The sequence below is a fragment of the Varanus komodoensis genome, unplaced genomic scaffold (genome assembly GCF_004798865.1).
Source record: "Varanus komodoensis strain SLA01 unplaced genomic scaffold, ASM479886v1 scaffold7_3, whole genome shotgun sequence".
In the NCBI taxonomy this organism is placed as follows: domain Eukaryota; kingdom Metazoa; phylum Chordata; class Lepidosauria; order Squamata; family Varanidae; genus Varanus; species Varanus komodoensis.
The window spans coordinates 19060069-19077994 of NW_025336480.1; the positions used below are offsets into that span (position 1 = coordinate 19060069).

Here is a 17926-nt window from a genome sequence, read left to right on the forward strand (position 1 = left end):
TCTGATCTTGCTGAGGGTAAGCAAACACTATCTAAAGCAGGGGCCCTCAAACTTTTTCAATAGGGGGCCAGTTGAAAGTTGGTGGCTACACGCGCTGGCTGGTGAGGAGCGGGGGCCTTGGCCGGTGAGGCGTCGTCGGGTGCGTGCGAGGTGGCGTTGGACGCTTGCGGTGGAGGCTTGCTCGCTGGGAGATGTCCCAGTGAGTCAAAAACCATCTCCGAGGGAGCAAGCCACCACCTCCCGCGCATGCGCGGCGGGGGGGGCGGCACGGGTCGGATGAATGGACATGGTGGACCAGATCCATTCCGCGGGCTGTAGTTTGAGGACCCATGATCTAAAGGGTCGCATGTCTCCATATAACCCCACCAGGCTACTCAGGTCATCAATGGTTATTTTTAATCTGCATTTTCTATATTTCTATTTTTATTCTGTATGACTGTTTATGAGTGCACTGTGAGCCGCCCAGAGAGTCTCTGGCTATCGGGCGACATACAAATGCAATAAATAAATACATCATTTATTTATCCAGTGCTTTTTTTGTAAAAAAAAAAAAAAAAAAGGTGCTGGAACTCATGCGACCACACACACCAGTCCCAAGCAGAGCAGCGTCCCAAGCCAAGAGCAGCAGGCCCTCACTATTTCACTATCAGATGGCAGATAGCAGTCACAAAAACAGCCCCCAGGCACTATGTTAATGATGTTTGCTGCTGATCCGCTGATCACTTGGAAAAAAAGGTGCCGGAAATCCATTGGAAAAAAAGGTGCTGGAAAGCCAGTTCCATGACAAAAAAAAAAAAGCCCTGTATTTATCAGTTTAAATTTGGGCAAGACAAATGTATTCTTGGTTGAGTGTTCAGCTGATTCAGGCGGAGACATGCAATTGATAAGACTCAGCAGTGCCTCCTGTTATACTTTGGTTCTCAGGGTGCACAGAGCCAATGTGTAGTGCATAAGGCAGTAAATTTCTGTGCAACTGCCACACATTTATACAAACTGAAATAAATGGGTATTTATTTATTATTTACAGTATTAATGAACTGTAATAATTTAATATCAGGTCTAGATTGTTTTGGCGCACTTACTGATTTTATCTTAAGTAAGTAAGTATTTTGACTATTTTTAATGAGTCTGGTAATGTTGTATTACATGTCTTTTGTTTTGGGATTGGTTTTACTATTCCTGTGTTGTGCTTTACTAGTCTGTGATGAAAATAAATTCAGTCATTTGAATCTCACAAATATTTAAAAAATATAACTAGTAGCATAACATTCTGAGACTGGGAAATTATTTTTAAATAAAGTAAAACTAAAATGAAGCAATGTGGGATAGAAGTAGATTTAGTTAATAGGCTTTAAGTTATTAATGACTAACTGAATTTCCAATTATCTCTGTAGGTCTGTTCTAAGCATGATTAAATCTTGATCCAAAGCTTTGTATTTTACTATGGTGAAGTGAAACTAACTTTGGGGCAGTATCTCAGAAGGCATTGCATTGGTGGGAGCCACCACCAATTCTGTTCTGCAAGTAGTGACCCAAAACCAGAAATCAACATAAACACTTCTTTCTGGAATGGGGTAGGTTGGCAAAGCTTGCATAAGGGAGCCTCACTGACCTGTCCTGATGCAGAAACTAGTATTTATTCTGCTTTTAGTACTTTCTAAAGGAAGCACTAAATCCTTATTGGTGGATGCCACTTGCAGATCAGAATCAGCAGAGGGCCTTGCTTGTGGAGCGGCCTGCTTGGATATTTCCCTTAGACTGTTAAAAGTTTGGCACTTTGAGCAAGTGATAATTTTATGCTGAAATGTTTAATTTCTCCAAGGAGCTAAACAGAATTGTAATGCATTTCTTAGTCAAGCATGTTGATATGCATCACCAGTTACATCTTTAATACATGCTCCATATTTCTTTGTTCAGGTTTAATGTTCATTTTAAAATGTTTATAGACAAACAGGTGAGTTCAACTTCTTTAGGAGGGGCAGGATCTAGATGTCCCATTTTTTATGCTGGGGAAGCAGCAGAGAGTCTTTGAAAGAAAAAGATTTTATGCTGGGAACTGGCTACCAGCCAGCTATGAGAATTTAAGCTGCTAGCTTTTTATTAACCAGCAGAAGGATCAGAAACAACAAACAGCCTCAACAAAATGGCACCAAGCCATGTGGCAAAATTAAACAGCAATCTCCCTACCTACCAGATACCCAAGTTCATTGTTTTTAAAAATGCATTTATGTAATCATAAACAGTCAACCACAATCTCCCTCGTCAGCTATCTTGTCGGCTGCTTTGGCAGCTGATTATACTTCAGCCTACAAATGACCTTAGTTGAATAATTGTAATACTTTGTATACTACAAATGACTAGTTGAATAATTCCCTTGATAATCTAAATTCATTGTGTTCATAATTATTTTCCAAAGACTACGTTCATTCATCCACATTTTCTGATAGGACAAGCATTTTGGGTTCTTGCATCAATGTGGCAGCTTCCTGCCTGAACCTGAATACTGAAAGAACAGCAGTGATGCTGTACATAAATGTAAGCCACAAAGTCTGCCAAAGGTACGTCCTATCACTTGCAACATCTGGCTTCCGTGTGGGCTTCAGCTGATCCTGTTGCTTAGCACATGATTGCCTACGTTTCTTCCAGCAAGGCACCCGAGGCAGGGCACGTGTGTTTCCCAGGTGATTTCTCATCAGTCAGTGACCAAACCAGATATCCTTAGCTTCTGCAGGGTGGCTGCATTGTATGCCTTCAGGCCAGACCCTGACACTATATGAAAACAATTGTGTGAAAAGTGCCTTGTCTGGACTGTGCCTCTGATATGTGGAGTCTCACCTTCACTGTAGCCCCAACATGACTTTTTGAATGGAGTGATTCCCACTCCCTCCCACCATAACAAAAAAGAGCCCTTGCTCAATACTTGAGGTGATGCACAAGTACAGGCCCTTGTTCCAGTTCTTCTAAAGGAGACTTTCCCAACCTGGGCGCCCCAGATACCATTGGACTACAATCTACATTATCCCTGGCCATTGACTATATTGAGTTGCAATAATAGGAACTGAAATCCAGAAACATCTGTGGAATCCATCTTGGGAAACTCTGCCTTAAATGTTTGAGGATGAGTAACATTTTCACACAAAACATTTCTTCTTGTGCCACACTACTGGTTTCAGAAACATTTCATTTCATTTCCACAAGACTCAGAAATATTTCTAGAAGAGCATTCCCATGGCAGAAGATGCATGCATGTATCCATGCCTAACAAACAGCACCTATTTAAATGATAATGCTTTCTGTTCATCATTCCAGTGTCATCTTATTTCATCTGGGTAACTACCTAAATGGACCGAGGAAATGCTACAGACATAATTTACCTAGACTTTAGCAAAACATCCAACAAAGTGCCACAAGATATCCTGATAAACTTGCAAAAAGTGGACTCAACAGAACTACTATTAGGTGCATCCACAAATGGCTACAAAATCAGTCAAAGAGAGTACTCATAAATTGCACCCACCTCAGCAGGGTGCCACAGGGCTCAGTCCTGGGCCAGTGCTCTTCAACATCTTTATTAATGATAAGGAAGTCCAGGGAATGATAATTAAATTTGCAGATGACACAAAACTTGGAGGAATAGCTAACACCCTGGAAGACAAAAAGAAGATCCAGGATGACCTAGACAAGCTAGAACACTGGGCAGAGAGCTACAGAATGGAATTCAACAGGAAAACATGTCACGTTCTCCAGCTAGGAGAAAAAACCCAAATGCATCATTATAAGAGGGGGAAATACTTGGCTCAACAGTACTGAAAAAAAGAGCTTGGAGTTGTTGTAGACAACAAGCTAAATATGAGCCAGCAATGTGATGCAGCTGCAAAAAAGGCAAATGCTATTTTGGGTTGCATAAATAGAAGCATTACTTCCAGAATGAGAGAGGTACTAGTTCCCTTTATTCTGCACTAGTCAGACCTCACCTGAAATATTGTGTTCTGTTCTGGGCATCTCAGTTTAAGAAAGATGTAGAATAACTAAAAAGGGTTCAGAGGAGGGCAACAAAGATGATCCAGGGTCAGGAAACTAAGCCCAATTATGAGAGGCTGAGAGAGCTGGGCATGCCCAGATTCGAGAAGAGAAGACTATGAGGGGTTATAATAGCACTCTACAAGAACCTCAGAGGCTGTCACAAAGAGGAAGGAAAAGACTTCTTCTCACTCATCCCCTAGTTTAGGAAATGGAACAATGAACTTAAACTGCAGAGTGACTTATAAGAGTTTCTCTCATCTTGATGAATATACAAATGCTCTTGCTCCATTTCTATCCCAATACTGTTCAATAACAAATTGATTTTTACTATGACTGTCCATACATACAATTCTGTCCATTTAGTTTTCTCTCAGTTTTTCTCATTTGTTTTGTTTCTGGTCATAAGTTTGCTTTGTCCCATTTCCATACCAGCTTTTTATAAGAGCACTTGCAAAATCTGCACAAATATTCATATACATTTTCATGCACAGTATACACATTTTAACATGCAGTTTTGCTTAGTAGATTTTATCTTAATTTTTTTGTAAGATTCCTTTTTTTCCACAAAAATATGCATTTTATGTCTCCTTTTTCCATATGCCCTTTTGTACATGCTTTTTGTATTATAAGACTGAGAAGTGTGAATATTTAAGAATAACTATGTTTCTGTGTGACTGCTGGTATAGGAAGTCCAGGCCAGCTCACATTAAAAGGCAAACTGGGCAAATTTCCCCAACATGCCAAATTAAGAACAATACTGATCTCACCTAGGTATGTGAGAATTTCAAAAAATCCCATGTTAGCCATCTCAGTTCTAGGATTTCTGCTTCTACCGATGAAGTTTTACATCTTCAAAAGGTTATCAGTCTCTTTCTCACATGGTGTCTATGTAGATTAGAAGCTGAGTTCGCTATCTATAAGAAATAATTATTTATTGACTGTGGAGTAAATGCTAGTGAACTGAAAGCCCTGAAACCTATACAGATATCGTTAAAGATTTTTAATCTGGCACTACTGAATCTGCCAATACCGATAATGATAATGATAGCAAGCAAAGGCAAGGCAAAATGACATGAGGTCTACTAATCTGATTCTCAAGACATAAATTGGTGCAAACCTTGTTGGAAAAAATTATCTGAATTTCCCATTGGACAGTATCAGCACAGCATACTGACCACAATGGCTCTCGTTAAGCATCCATAATGAATCCTTTTTATATGAACACTACATTCTGAACATAAATTATAAACTGTCTTAACTTAGGATGTGCCTCCCAGTTCCTTCATCCTTATTTATTCTATAACACAGAAATGGTCAACTATAAAATTGCCTTTCATGTGAATGAATTATGCCATCCAATGAGTTACCTAATAGGTAGTTACAGCTCAGGCTCTTAAAAAATCTTAACATATTCTTTCCCCCATGCAGTTAACATGTGATCCTAAGTATGGTTTACCCTGAAGTAAATCACAAAAATGGGACCTCCCTTCTAGAAAGGGTAGCTGAAGTTGCAGTATGTGTCTCATTTAAGTTTTGTCCAGAGTAATTTCTGTGTCAATTTACTCTTGGTGATGGCTAGTACTAAACTAAATTATTCTTCCAACAAATTTTACACAGCTCCTTCTAGAGTTCTTTTTTCTTTCTTTTACAGCTCTGTTTTCAATCTTGGCTTATCGCTATCATATTTCATGCCCTGTGCTTCTGGGGGGAAAATTCAATATTGAAGAACAAAGTAATCCTGGGCTTTCCTTCATTTCTGTCCTTTATATCCTAGGGCTGTCCCAACTCAATGACCCAGTTTCGATTGTGTTGCATTTGGCTCTTGCTGTCTGCTACCAGCCTGTCTAATCCTTTTTGTGCCTTCTTATCACTCATTCTTGTAATTTGCTTTCCCCCCTTTAATTTTGTCCTTTCTGCCTTCTCAGGCTACTGGTGTGTATTTCTTCTTCTCTAAGAGGCTTGATGCTTCCCTTCCTGCTCTTTCATTCAGGTTGTTGGTCAGAAACACAAAGACATGGCCAGGGGTTACCATCACATCTTGACAGTTAGCATTGCATTTTTCTCATCAGTAAGAAAGAATGCAACATTTTCCAATAAAAGGCTATGCCCCTTGAAGATTGCCATTATTGATAAGGGAGAATAGAAAATGAACTGCTAAATTGGTCATACTGAATGAAGCACTATCTTCTAAAACTTTCTCCCATAATGCTAATCTCACTTTCCCTTCATAATGCTAATCTCCTGACTTAAACTGACTTCAATCTCGTAACAGCTGTGTGGAACAAAATAAATACATTCCCCAAGGGGAAAGGAACCACCAACAACATTATCTGTTTAAGATAGTACAGGAGGTGCAGAACTGGAAAGCATTGTTGGCATCCTTGCATGAAATATAATGTTAGAAATATAACATTATCAGGACATGAAAATGGCTATAGCATGAAAGACTGATAGAGCCTAGCCATGCTAATTGCATACATCCAGATTTTTTAAATTATGTAAATACTTTTTGAGAAAACAGGGAGTCTAAATGTAAGCTAGTTTTACCTGATTTTGCAAATTCACCTGAGCAATATTTACAAGGAAGAAATCTGCTTCATGGATTTAATGAATGCTTATTCTGAAGGCTGAATTTTTCAGTGATACTAGAAATGGACAGAACATCAGATCACATCACTGCTATTGGGAAACTCTGTCTCTAGGACTACTTGCATCACTTGGTAAACAAGCAGCGAAAAAAGAGTGGCACTGAGCTTCCATTTTCCATTAGAGAGCTTACCAGTAATGGATTTCTAGGCAAGTATATGAAAGTCCTGTTACCAGAGCTGGGCAGGCCCAGCACATAAAAATGTAAGAGCTGTGCTAGATCCAATCAAAGACCGATCTAGACCAGCATTCTCGTGACAAAGCAGCCTAACAGAAACCTATCAAAGCCCACTGGAAATGAATGCGTGCAACAGCACTCTCTCACTGGAACTGACAACTTGAATGCAAATCATACTGCTTGCATAAATGTATGTATGAACCTCTTAGCAATTTTAATTACTACATGAATGAAATGTTTCTCATCTTTTTACCTGCTTGTGCCCATTACTACATCTTGAGATAGGAAATGCCACAGATTAACTATGTGCAGTGTGAAGCCTTTTGTTGCCCTGATTTTTCCAGCTTTATCGGATGACCCTGGGATGACCCTGTGTTCTAGTATTGTGGGATTTCTCAATTCTCTTTGTCCATAATATGAATCACTATGAATCACACACCTCTAGCTTGTTCCCTTCATTTATTTAAATTAACAGACTCCAATCACTGCAATCTTCTCTCAAAGAGGAATTGCTCCAGCCCCTCAATCATTTTGGTTGTCCTTTCTGCACCCAATGGAATAATCCAAAGCAATGTGATGATATCCAAGATGTACCTTTAGTATAATCAGTATTTGATACAGGAGAATGAGCACATTTGTATACTCTATGATAAAATCACATGCTGGTTAATTTTCAGATAACACTTTAAGATGGATTTCTAGTTGCCATAAATATACACTAAGTCCCATCCAAGTTACAGCTCAGAAAAAACTTGTGTCCCCCCCCCCCCCAAAGAGAGCATATGAAAAAGGCTTGGAACAATGTTCTTTACACAGAGTTATACTGCTGGTTCACTATCCTGGTTTGCACCTTTGTCATGGTCAACCAATTTTCCAAATTGTAGAGGAATCAGAAAATTTTCAAGTGATCTTCTATGAATTAAAATACACACTCAGCTACTTTTCTCCAACTGTCCTCAAATAGGTCTGAAATGTGTTCTGAATTTATACTCAGCTTTGAGAAGCATTGCAAAGTTCAGGGTGTGTGGCAGGGGAATCAATGCTACTGTGTAGTACTTAGGCTTTGTTTCAAAAATAAATTAGTACAGGAGCTTCAGCTATGGGGCAGCAGAGAATCAAACAAACGGCAATGTGCCTTTCAGGAAATGGCACAACTTCAGCATAAGAGTATATATTGTATCTGCATGTCTTACACTGATTTTGTTTTATGCAATTATAAACTCTTTCGCAGAGAATCCTACCAAGCCAATTCTGTTTTACAGTAAAAGGACAGGTAAGCAATATGTGGCCATCCCAAAGTTTTGGTCTACAGCTTCCATCGCTGGCTTTGTTGGCTACTGCTGAAGGGAGCTGTGGGCCGAAATATCTGGAAGACCACAGAATGCCCACCACTGCCAAAGAGAGATGGTGTAGATCCGTCTCCAAAGCTTCCCCTGTTATAGAGAAGCAGTGTGCAGTGGGATTGATCTGGCTGTCGTTTGTAATATGCAAGTCAACAGGAAATGCTAATTTGTTAAGCCCAGTTAACAGGATAAAACAAGTATATTTAAAAACTGTTTATTTAAAAACATTCTTTTGGAATCGTTCTTAAATTAAAAAAATTAAAAATATGACTCTCACTCTCACACACAAATAAGCAGTTTTAATTCCCAATCCTGTTCCAGGCATTCATGGTTATTGAGTGCTGATACAAGTATAATACATTTCCTCCACTGAAGAATACCCATGAAGAAACACATTTAAAAGACAACAGCTGAAGGCAACATCCATACAGATTAGGTAAGGCATAAGCAACAGTGGGCAGAAAATTAATCTTCTCATCATGAATCATGCTTGCAAAATACAAGCATGTTTTACATGCTAATGTCATATTCTTTCATAGGTTAACATTTTTCACCACATCACAATCAGCCAGCGGGTGAATATACTGTCAGAAGCACTAATCTCACAAGTTCCCTGTCAAAAATGGCTCTTTGTAATCTGTTAACAAGGCAAATTCCTTACTCGAATTCTCATGAATTATTAAGCAACATGAACAAAGGCGCATCAGCGGGCAAGGATTCCAAAGACCATCACGCTCTTGTTGCAGAACCCCAGCCACCACTCGCTGAACAAACTTCTTCCACAGGTGGTTCCACAAACCATGAAGCTTCCACCTTCCTTTTCTTCCTGGCTAGGTTATCAGAAGGAAGTTTATCATCTAACCGGTCAAACTCATGAAGGCGGAAGCGAGTTGCCAGTTGGTTCACCATTCTTTTAAGAGCAAGGAATGCAGTAATTACTTGAAAGACAAGGAAGACTACAAAAATGATATTCACTGCTCGCTCCAGCGGCTGAATCTCCAAACCTTCATTTAAAAGCACAAAGAGAATTAAGGGAAGTTGCAAAAGGAGACTCAGGAGCCAAAAGCCAGCTAGTTCAGGAACCTACAAAGAGGAGAAAAATGTATCAATGGACCATCAGCTTGACAGAATATCAACCCAAACACAGGAGACAGTGGTGTAGAAAATCTGTTGGTCAGACTTTGACACCAGTTCCTAAAGTGCTGATATTGAAAAATTGTAATTCAGATCCTAAGGACTCTGTAGTTTTTCAGGGCCAAATTACAGGAATTTGACCAGTATCTCTTTTCCTTGCAGAAAAAGAAACCTCTTGATCTGTTGTTGCTGTTGCAACTTGAAAGACGATCCAGTCGACAAAGTGAAGCATCATTACTAAACTTTTCAGCCAGACATCTTAGCCAGATGTCATTCTCCATGTAGCTCCAATGACAGGGGAAAAAGAATATAAATAGGACTCCGGGGCAGTAGGGGAAAGAAAGGAATAGTTACAAATTGCCACTTGTCTCTTTTCAACAGGAGGAACAGCATCACAGCTGCTCTGTACAGCAGCCCAGAGAAAATAGTATTGATCATGTTTTCATTCAGCCACATTCCATATCAACAGAGGATGGGGTCTCAGTTGCAATTGCTAGTTCTGACTGTGTAGAATCTTTTTACACAGTAAAAGCTAGGACAAAGAGTCCATAATTAAGAATGAGAAGACAGCCCCCCACCCCATTTACATCTTAATTCTAAATATGTAGGCCACTTAAGCACATGTAAGCCCTTGAAATCAACATACTTAAGCACATTATAATCTAATCTCTCACTGTTTTTTCATTAACTAGAAATTATACTCTGCACATATGCCCAGGCATTTATTTTCTTAATATGCATATGTGTAGAGTATTTTCTAGTTAATGAAAAACAGTGACAGATGTTGAATGCTTGTTCACTTTAAAGTTAAATATAGTGCTATATAAGTCTTAAAGTCATGCTGAAACTGTAGATAGCATGTCAGAGCTATAAAAGACCAAAGGTGCAATTCTATGCATGTTCACATAAAAGTAAGTTCCACTGTGTTCAGTGGAGCCTGTTCCAGATTACAGTCCCAAAGTCTTAATCATTTTCTTATTAGAGATATACTTCAGGCTTTTTTCCTTCCAGATCTACAATGTATGTCTGTAATTTACTTTTAAAATCATTTCAAATGGCATTTACAAATGCTAGCACTGTATTTCATAAATTCTTAGCATTTACACTGTGTACATCAAATATTTAAAGTGCTTCACTTACATTGTTTTAATAAATATCACAGCAGCCCAGCAAGTATTGCCAATAATATTGCCCTTATACTGAAGGAGACAGTGGGACTGAGTTTCAGAGAGCAGTGGTCAACTTCTGAATTTGTCAGAAAGAAGAAACACAAATCAAACTTTGTAGCTCTTATGCTCTTGGCCACTAAGCTACATCAGATTTTGCATACAAGAAGAACATGCAAAAGAGCACCCGTTGGCAGAAATCTTTATTAGTTTAACCAGCATGGTGGTCTGCAGGCTTATCTCTAGTATTAAGGCCTATCTCTAGTATTAAGGCCAGTTACTGAACCCCCAACATTGCAACTCATGAAAGATTTTGGTATTAAGAATCAATTCATTTGAGAGTCTGGTACTAAATACAAAACTTCAGTTCAGACCAGTTTAACTGCTTTTTAAAAACTTAATCCTAAAGAGGTACAAAAGAAACTTACCTTTTCCTGCAAATTTCCCATGTATCCCAGGTACAGGCGGATAATCTCAATCAGAGATGTTAATACAATGATTGTGACAAGGATGAACTTGTAATAGTCTGGTAAGACTGGATACTAAAATTGGCAAGGAAAGAAAACAAAAAAGTAATCTTGCTTATGGATTCCAAGAGGGCAATTATATAACACACTGAATATCACATTATGTTTTTCCAAAACTTACCTATTTCTAAACCTACTACATCAGGAACAAATACTACCTGTCAAAACATTCTCAGAGGAAATCTTGTTGTGTAAGTACTAGTATTACTGGTGGGTATGTTAATGGGAAATAACCAGCCTCTTTCCAAGAATAAGAAAACAAGGATGGCAATGTGAGGTTAACACTGGTCTTCAAGACTCACCTTCAGTTGCAGCATGACTACACTGCTCAGCCACCAACATGGGAAAAAGCAAAGGTTGAAATAGAGAGACATCTGCAAGGGCAAACTCGAGACAATTTCATTATCTAGAGCCACAAAGAGAAGAAAGCTCCTATTAGCCACTTGTCTATAAACTGAATGCTGCAACCCTGTGCAGAGTTACACTAGATTAAGCTTCAATAAACTCCAAAATATGGTTAGGTTTGGGCTGAGACATGCTTCCGTAGAACCAGTTTCACATGCTATACTAGCATAATCTGTAGTCCTGGGGGGGGGGGGGGTAGGACGGTATGCGCATGTTCACATCAGCATTCCCAGTGTGTTGTGTGCTTCTTTAAAGAAGTAGGGACTGCTGGAATTAAGTATCATTCTTATCCACCTCTTCTTGAGAATATGTGAAGAGGTGCCTTTTGCTGCCTATTATCAGAAGCAGTTACACTCAACGCTGTTATGAGTACAGCAATGTTAACTTGTTCCTTTGGGTAAGGACAGACAGCTGCATCCGAGGAGGAGAAACAAAGAGTGAAACTCGTGTGTGCAGGCTGCTGGAATGACATTGGACAGAAACAAACAAAAAGACTTTAAAAAGAAAGTCAAACGGCAGTCTTTCTCCAGACCGTAACAACAAAACGACCCCATAATGGCCATAATTACTGAGCCAATTAACTTCCAGACCATCCATGTAATGGCTAATCTAATCTGGAAAAAAATCGCGTGACAATTTTCTCTTAAGCCTGTTTAACTGGGCTAGATATTTCGTAAGTGGGACAGTCTGAAATCAGGGCTCTCCTTTGATCTGAAGGGTTCGTGCCCCTCTAGCTCGCTGCGAGCTAAATGCCCCTGGCAACATAACTGCGGGCCACGTTGACGCGGAGACACCGGAAGGCTGCGCAGAAGCCCGGCCAGCCTCGCGGGATCGCGCCTCCTGCTCCGTTCCCGCGCGACGATGCCGCCGCCATCTTTGTAGCTGGCACAGCGCTTGCCCCCTCACCCGCAATGTTGCCGCCCTGCTCGGGCCCGGTGCGGTTGCTGTCGGTGAAGACAGTTCGGCTGAAGGAGTTCAGCCGCCTCCTCACCGGCTCCGGTAGCGACATGGAGCGAAGCGGGCGGTAGCGCTCGTTCCTTTAGCAACGAGGCGCGGCTCAGACGCTTTGCGCAGCTGCACTGCGGTCAGAGAGAGGCATTGCACCCGCCACTTCCGGAACCGATTGGAGACGCTCTGTGGACAGCAAGAGTTCTTGCAAGTCGACGGGCGCCGTTACTTTGCCACGATTTCCGAAGGGTAGCGGTGTTCGTCTGTTGCAGCAAAAGCAAAGGAGAGCCTGGCGGCATGTGCAAGACGTTTAACGCGTGCTTTACACCACAATAGAGGCGCTTTTCTTTAAGGTGCCACACGGCTCTTGACTTTGAAATGAAGATGCTCGCTGTTTTGTTCACAGGATGAGCTTACTTCCTTGTTTTTAAGGGGAAAAAATGTGCGAAGGGAAGGAAGATAAAAGCGGGCTGGTCCAGTATATATAAACTTAAATCTGCAGTGTTTATAAATGAAGTTAATAAGCGTTTTGGAAACTCAGTTGCTTCTCCGTTTTTTACATTCCAAGCCATGTTATTCCGCCATCAGAATGTAAAGCAGGATTTGCCCAGAAACTAAAATGTGAAGTCGTAACTGGGTAGTTAGAACATCCAATACACACACACACACACGCACGCACGCACGCACGCACGCGGCGGGAACGTAGAAAGGGGAGTGTTTATAAAGGGCCAGACCTGTGCATCTTTAAAGAGGAAAAAAAGTCTTACAACTTCCACAATTCTTCAACCAGCATGCATGCCTTATATACTTATTCGTGGATGTCCACTTCAAAGCAAGCCCTGTTGAATTCAATGAGGCATACTTTTAGGTAGTGGCAAACAGTATTCCTGCTTTGAGTCTGTTGCAGCAGAAATGGTGATGGCAAAAGCAAGCAATTTATTATGGAAGTAAAGCATGCATTTAATTCCTCAGAACTAAAGGAGAAACTGCAATGGCTCAGCTAAAATTTGAAGAAATACATAGTTCAGACACTGCAGAAATACAGTAGTTGAGTTTCAACTGAGGAAGCCTGCTTCTTTAACATCTAAACTATTTGTATTGATTCTTACCAGCATCACAGGGTCACCAGTTCAGCAGCAATTTAACACCAAATGACTAGTGTGAATTTAACAGATAGGAAGAACACAAGCACCTGTGATTCCTGCAGGAAGCTAGCAATCAACTGCTACAAGAGGACATGCAAGAAAGGCTGCTTCCAGACAAGGCTTTTAGCAGATCATCATCCTGCCTTGTTCTCAGAAGTTTATGAAGAGTCTAGATTTTAAAGGCAGATGGTCTTGGCCCATTTTTCACAGTGTCTATGGAATTGGAGCCAGATTTCTATCTCATACTTATGCATTGATGAGATAGAATGCTTATTTCTTAAAGCTTATGTATATGAATTATACTCCAGTCTTGCATGAAAATCTGATAAGAGGTCTAGTTAACTATGATGCATTCCCCAATTTCATATTTTGTAAGAAATGAAAGTCTTCAACTGTAAAAGAGATAAATGGATGTGCTAGCCAAAATATGCTATTATGAGGCTGTCAATATCATGATCATTGGGTTAAAATGTAAAGAAAATAAGTGCATAATAAATTTATTCTATTTATTACACAAGTATAAAATTCATTAGCCCAAACTCAGATTTCTCCTCACACATAGGAAAAACATTGCCTCACATTCAGCTTTCACTGGTTCTCTGTACTGGATGAAAATCCCTCTTCCACACAAATAATAAAGGGAAGAGAACTTGCACTGTGCCAGGCTGTGATCATACTGCCCTGTATTACTTAAGTCCGACAGGCATAGCAAACTACAATTATCATGGTTGTTCTAATCTTTGCATGCTGGTTTTTTAAAAAGTGTAATTAGTGTTATGTCCTACGGTCAGAATAATGTTAAAGTAGCTTTCTTGGATCACAGGATGTCTTGAAAGCATAATCCTCAAAGCACTCCACCGGTGTTAAGAACTTGTAAAGAGAATGGGCTTAATGCCAGCAAAGTGTCTTGAAGATCAGTTCGTTAGACAATCTTCTGTTTATGTCACTAGCACTTTAGCACCTACTGAATGTTTTGTCTGGCTCAGAAAAATTAGCCCTACTGATTAGGCCCATTTGGAACCCATGCCTGAACTCTGATTTGTTGTGTGTAATATCTAATTTGCAGAAGAGCACCTGCTACGTATCATGGTGTTGGCAAGCACAAGTTCCCATCCTGAACACAATACTATTGACTGGTGAAGCTAGTGTAAAAGTGTACCTGTTTCCATGTCGCTGCCTAGTTAACCCCACCTTTAAGGGTTCCTCCAATTTAACCACCTATATTGGAACTTTTAAAGCAGCCAGTTTTGTACTTGCAGAATTTTTGCTTTACTGTGATTTTAAAAGGGTGCGAGGGGAGCCCTTTAAGAACAGAATACTGGAAATCTTCATAAGGCTTGGAAAGACTTAGCAATTTACAACACCTGGCAAATGCTGAACGTATTCAAAATAAAGAGCCGTACCAATGTGAAGTATTATAATTCTAGTACCTTCCTACATCTGTACAAATCAAAGATGCATAAGCTGTTTGGTCTGGAATTCAGAAGTAGATCTCCTAGTGTTCCAGCTTTTCCTGTGTTATGAATTATGTAGATTACATCCTGGAAGCTAAGTACTGAAGGAGTGTGTATAAGTGGCATTGTTTTGAGATTTGCTAATTAGATACATGGCCTTTAAAAACTTTCATCCAAAAAGACAGATTCATATATAATTACTGTAAAATAATGAAGCTGCTGGATGGAGCAGTATTAACTGCCTAACTCTCCGAGTCAAATAATTTGTGATATTGAGTGCATCCTTAGAATAGATGTCAAGTCTTTTAAAATTTAGCAACAGGTGCAGCAATAGAGGCATTGAGGCTTAATCCTTCCCTCCCCAGTTGCAGTTCCAATGAGCACTCCGTACCCCCACCCCCCCAGTTTCTGATGTGTTTATTTGTTAGCCAGTAGTGCAAAGGGGGTGTTATCAGAATTGCAGCTATGTTATAATCTTTCCTTTCCATCGGAAGAGAAAAATATTCCAGGCTTGCAGAGAGTTCTTTTTAAAACTTTATTGCAATGAAGAGAACAGAAAGGAATGATTTCCTTTCCATTTTTCTGGTCACCTGAGCACATGTTCACACATCCCTTTTGAACCCTGCTCCAGCCACTTGTTCCTCCTCCTCTCCCCTGATTGGCTAATTGGGTACTGAGAGTTAACACTCTTTCCGCCCACCTACTCCGCGCTGCCCCAACACCGGCCCTTCTTCCCAATCCAGCCCTGCCCCTGGTGGGCTACAATAGGCTCATTTTGTTCTGCCCAGCTTTTCAATAAACAATCAGGAAGAATTTGGCCCTCCTGCCTGTTTCCCCATACCTTGTGCTATCTGATTTTGGCCCCTCCTTTGGGCAAAGTAATTTTCTTTGTTACCTTTTTAAATCTCTCTACTCCCTTGTTTCAAATCATCCTTTCACACCTATCAGCTACAAAGGGGAGAGTTAAAACCCATACCCCAGTGATAGTCCTGATGAAAATTGCATACCCTTGGCATTTGTTACTAACTTGAGGAAAAAAAGCTGGCATACTTTTTAATGTATTTAACACCTCATTAAATAGCTCTTAGTTTTCCAGGAACAATTGTAGGGGGTCAGGGCACATCTTTCACAAAGCTGCTGCTCCTGGTTCAGTGAAGTCTACTGCAAACTGAGAAAATATCTTTAATTTAAAGCCTTAATGTAAGGCACCATTTGTTATTTAACAAATAACAAACTCTAATCCTTTATTTGTCCCAGGCTTACAAGAGAGATACTTTGAGCTACTGTTAAACAAAGGAAGACTGAAACTGGCATGTCAGTGTTTTGAAACAGCCTAGCCAGTGCATCCCTGCGCTACAGCTCAATATTTAAATCTAGATCTTCAAGGCCCAAATCTAATGAAACATCTCTATTATACAATATTATTTCTCTGAGGTGAATACATTTCCTTCTAAACTTTCTGAGTTGTGCAAAAGCAACATGGTAACAAGCATGTTCCATCCAGGTCTTCTGAGATGGCTTCTGAATTGCTATAAGCTTAGTACATGGATATGTTAGCTAGGCCTCTGCTGTTCCCAAAAGCAGCCTGAGTCTTTCCTGTCTTAATAAGAGAATTGTAGGAACGTATCTCTTCCAAACTATGTTTGTGTCCAATAAACCAAGAGTACACAACCTTTTTCAGTCCTACCAATTTCATCTGGTATCAGGTACAACATTTGGGGGCCCTATATGTGCTTGCGCATGCACCCCCTACATGGTTTAAATTTCCTTTCCTGGCCCACTGAGATCACAGGGGTAGGGAACGACTTTTTCCTCTCCCAGCAGTCTCTTATTCAGACTGTCGCCTTCCATACCTTCAGAATGACCAGAGCTGGAGCATCCCTTCTCCTCCTGCATTTGCTCTATTCAGGTTCAGAATACATGAACAGAGCTACAGTTGTTCAGGTATTCATACATTTTAAATTTTCCACTCACCTTTTCATTTTATACAAATAAATACTCTGTAGGCATTAGGTGAATTCATACATTCAGCTTAAGTAACTATTAATAAAAAAGAGCATTACAGTAGTCCCCCGAAATTTGTGGGGGTTACATTCCTAAAGAATCTGTGAACTGTGAAAAACCACGAATTTGGTGCTTGCGATGGGTGCTGGCCGCCAAGGCGGTGTGGGCGGGAGGCGCAGGCCGGACCAGGCGTGCGCAGAGATTGTTTTCTCCGAGCGACTCCAAACTCGAAGGAAACGATCTCCTTGTGAGTAAGCCACCACATGGCGAGGACTCCGTCCCATGAAAGACTGAAGCCGTGAATGCTGAACCATGACTTCACGGGAGTATACTGTATCTTGGCTGTTGATAGAATAAGATACAGTTATCTGCAATGACATATGTATGATGAAATTGCCATACATTTAAGTTAGCCCTCCTTATGGAAGGGCTCACACACTCTCCAGCTACTGTTGAAATGAACAGTAACCATGTGTACCGACCCATTCATGTATAGCTTCTGCTTGCCGGCAGTACCGTCCAGATCATTGGTCACTAGAGTGCAGACATTACACACACCTGAAGTGACATTTATGGTAAGAACACATCAATGTGATTTAAAGGACACATGGATACAGGCACACAGCCTTTTAGGTTGATAAGGAGGCAATTGGTACAAGAAACAAATGTGTGCAATTTTAATTATTCCATAATGGAAACACAAAACAAAAATGACCATTCAATTTTTGGACATGCGGAACTGGAGGGAAATCTTTTACCTTTCTCCAAGTGCAAAGTAAGAAGCCGTGTAATCTGTAGTGCTGTATTTTCTGGGGTTTTTCTCCCTCCACTCGGCCTGTTGACAGACTACAGCGTTTCCAAAGAACTCTCTCTCTCCCACTCTTTGACCTTATTGTAGATCTGGGCTGCCTTCATGAACAATGGAATGCGCAGCCAGCTCCAGGACCTACTTA

The 17926-nt window shown here is 40.4% G+C and overlaps 1 protein-coding gene and 1 long non-coding RNA gene across 2 annotated transcripts; one reads left to right on the forward strand and one right to left on the reverse strand.

Moving 5' to 3' along the window:
• Nucleotides 1-8469: 8469 nt before the first annotated feature.
• TMEM17 (transmembrane protein 17) lies at nucleotides 8470-12489 on the reverse strand. Its single transcript, XM_044454662.1, has 4 exons — nucleotides 12329-12489; nucleotides 11320-11423; nucleotides 10919-11032; nucleotides 8470-9273 (listed from the first exon to the last, which is right to left on the reverse strand). The coding sequence occupies exons 1-4, from the start codon at nucleotides 12429-12431 to the stop codon at nucleotides 8920-8922; spliced, it is 675 nt and encodes a 224-aa protein (XP_044310597.1). The 5' UTR covers nucleotides 12432-12489; the 3' UTR covers nucleotides 8470-8919.
• Nucleotides 12372-14024, forward strand: LOC123035959. Its single transcript, XR_006417061.1, has 2 exons — nucleotides 12372-12723; nucleotides 13483-14024. It is a non-coding gene; the product is annotated as an uncharacterized LOC123035959 (long non-coding RNA).
• The last annotated feature ends 3902 nt before the right edge of the window (nucleotides 14025-17926 follow it).

What these genes read in the sequence shown, in the direction of transcription:
- TMEM17 (XM_044454662.1), bottom strand. Translation starts at nt 12,431, where the DNA reads ATGTCGCTACCGGAGCCGGTGAGGAGGCGGCTGAACTCCTTCAGCCGA. An exon ending in GCAGGGCGGCAACATTGCGG is followed by an intron (nt 11,424 to 12,328) that starts GTGAGGGGGCAA and finishes TTGTGGCTCTAG; the next exon opens with ATAATGAAATTGTCTCGAGT. An exon ending in TGGGAAATTTGCAGGAAAAG is followed by an intron (nt 9,274 to 10,918) that starts GTAAGTTTCTTT and finishes TCCTCTTTGTAG; the next exon opens with GTTCCTGAACTAGCTGGCTT.